This window comes from Protobothrops mucrosquamatus, unplaced genomic scaffold, assembly GCF_001527695.2.
Source record: "Protobothrops mucrosquamatus isolate PMUCROS unplaced genomic scaffold, P.Mucros_1.0 scaffold3156, whole genome shotgun sequence".
NCBI lineage: Eukaryota > Metazoa > Chordata > Lepidosauria > Squamata > Viperidae > Protobothrops > Protobothrops mucrosquamatus.
In genome coordinates, this window is record NW_015389156.1 from 10,055 (window position 1) to 12,746 (window position 2,692).

The 2,692-nt window shown below is 54.5% G+C and overlaps 1 protein-coding gene across 1 annotated transcript in view; it reads left to right on the forward strand.

The window, feature by feature from the left end:
- Positions 1–931: 931 nt before the first annotated feature.
- The window catches only part of GAS6 (growth arrest specific 6), a 50,059-nt gene continuing 48,298 nt past the window's right edge, over positions 932–2,692 (forward strand). The window contains exons 1-2 of the mRNA XM_015826502.1: positions 932–998; positions 1,819–1,991. Coding sequence (XP_015681988.1) covers positions 932–998; positions 1,819–1,991 — 240 coding nt within the window. The remainder of the gene's footprint in view (positions 999–1,818; positions 1,992–2,692) is intronic.

Below are 2,692 nucleotides of genomic sequence, written 5' to 3' on the forward strand. Positions count from 1 at the left end.
GCGTGGCCCATTGGGTGGGTGTGCCCATTGGGTGGGCGTGGCTGCAGTGGTAACGGCAGACTGGGTGGGACTAAAAAGTTCAATCAATCCATTCCAACTTTGCAAGATTTTTTTTCCCCCAGCGAGAAATTGACTGATTGATTGAACCTTTTTTTTTTTTTGCACACTGCGGCGGAGTCCTATAGCGAAAAGGTTTTATAAAACCCAGCTGAAGGCCTAGGACTGGGGCGATGGCGCACGTGCCCACAGAGAGGGCTCTGAGTGCCGCCTCTGGCACCCGTGCCATAGGTTCGCCACCACTGCCCTAGAGATATAATGGGGAGATGCATATTCTTTCTGAACAGAACTAGGCAAAGTGCTATAACTTCCCCTGCTTGCTCATAATTGGGATTTTCAGGCAGAAGAATCCCTACAATCGAGGGCATTTGCTGCATGCATGGAATTGCATCCATGCAAGTAACAGCTGTCCAACACGTCGAGGCAGCAAGCACACGTCTGTCACGTGTGGGAAATGTATTGTTATTTATTGGGAAGCGTCCTTAAACCCTCCACGTCCGCACGCACCAACGAAAGTCTCCCAAAGCCGGGGCCTCCCGTGCCGGCAGCTGCCCATCGACCCAAGAAGGAAGTAGCAGGGACGCCCCGGACGGAGAGAGAGAAGGAGACTGGAGGTAGGAGCGGAGCAAGTCGTCGGTCGGAGTTCTCGGGCGCTGAGGGCGCGGGAAGGACTAGGTGTGTCGCTGGAACTCCAAGCCTGCGAACTTTCCGCCTTGATTGGCTCACCAGCACAAGCGACTCCCCCGCGGGGCTCGGCAGAAGCCGCGCTGCCTCCAACAGGAGCGGCGCTCCCTCCTCCGCTACCAGACCGCCCCGCTCCTCTCGGCCAGTCAGAGGGCGCAGCCCGAGGCTCAGCCGCCGCCGCCGCCGCATCATGCAGCTGCCGCCGGCTGCCGCTGCTGCCCTCTTGCTCGTCCTGCTGGCTGCGGACTCCTCGCAGAGTGAGTAGTGGGGCTCCTTCCCCGGGCGGCTTTTTCCTCCTCTTCTTTCCCCCTCCCCGAGGAAGGAAACCCCTCTCCGCTGCCCTTCCTCGTAGTCGCGGAGGAGTTCGCCCTCTTCCCCTGAAGGGATGGAGACGCGCATCAAAATAGCCCGAAGCCCACGCGGAGAACGTCGCGTTTGCGTTTCTGTGGGGCCCGCCGACAGCCGCCTTGGCGCTCCCCAGCCTTTGCCTCTTAAAGTCAGGGCGTCCTAAAAGCCCGTCTCCTCCGCGGGCGACCAACCGGCAGCTTCCCGTCCGGGGCACCTGCCTCGTGGCGCTACTTTTCGGCCAAAGGTTCTCGGTCTCCCCGCTCCCAGACCTCTTTTGCCCGGCAGCTTTCCCGCTTTTCTCTTTGCCCGCCCAAGGGTCGGGGGCGACCTTCGTCTCCCTCGCTCTTCGGCTTCGGCAGCTTTTGTTCTTGGCAGCGGGCGGGCGCGGGGATGCCCTTGTTTGCGAGGTAAACGGCGGCGGCGGCATTGTTTGGCTTCTCTTGTGGCGGGCGCGGAAAGGGTGTGGGGGAAGCCGCGGAGCCGAAGATGGAACCCAGAGCCGGAGGGTTTGAAAGCGGTCCGAGGATTTCACGGACGACGGAGTTCGTGACGGGCCCGGAGGACCCTTTGAAAGGGGGGAAATATCCGCGCGCGCTGACCGGAGGGCGAGGGAGGGAGCCGGCGACTTTGCTGGGGAAGCGCGCGGCCGCGTCCTTCTGCCAAGGGAGCCCAGGATTAATGGCTTCCCCCCTCTTCCCCCCCCCCTATTTCTTTTGGGGGCTCCTCCAGCTGTGGTGTTCTACAAAGGCCGGGAGGAGGCTTCCCAGTTCCTTCGCCAGAGGCACCGCCGAGCCTATCAGATCTTCGAGGAGACCAAGCAAGGCCATCTGGAGAGAGAGTGCGTGGAGGAACTCTGCAACCGCGAAGAAGCCCGAGAAGTGTTTGAGAACGACCCCGAGACGGTGAGACAAGTCCAAAAAAGTGTCGGGGATCATTGTTGTTGTTGTTTTTTTTTAAAAAAGGAAGAATAGCGTGAAGTCATCCTAAACTAAGCATCAGAATGGGAATGAGGACGCCAGGTGTTTGCACAGCTGGAGAAGTTGCTTGGATGAACAGTCATTAGATAAATAACTTAAACCACGCCCTTCTCTTGACAAATCCGTTCTATTTGGATTGTGAGGCCGAGCAAACAAGAATAGTGAAATGCTGGGAAGGGAATAGCTTATACGGAGATAAGTCAGGATCCTTCTCCTAGAAAAGATCTCTTGGGTGTCTGGTGTGTGTTTGTGCACGTGCTTTCTTTTGTGGACAAGTTAAATCCTACCGCAGACAAAATACATTTACTGTACTAGATTCAGGGTTATTGGATAACTAAGGAGAACCTGCAATTTACACAGCTCAATTTGAATATTCTTTGGTGCGTGACAGTTCACTGATTTTTTAAATGCTTGCAAGCAAGGTTTTGTTGAATAAATCAGTTGAATAAACAATATAAAGCTATCTTATTTAGAAGAGTATTCAGTATGCTTATTGAATTAGAAAATTATGCTAACTTGGATCAACGATTTTATTGGTTGATAAATGTAAACAGTTTCTGAGTTAATTCATATCAGCAAATGAATACTTTTTAAAAATTACTGTGTTTAGTGAGAGGATAATGTTT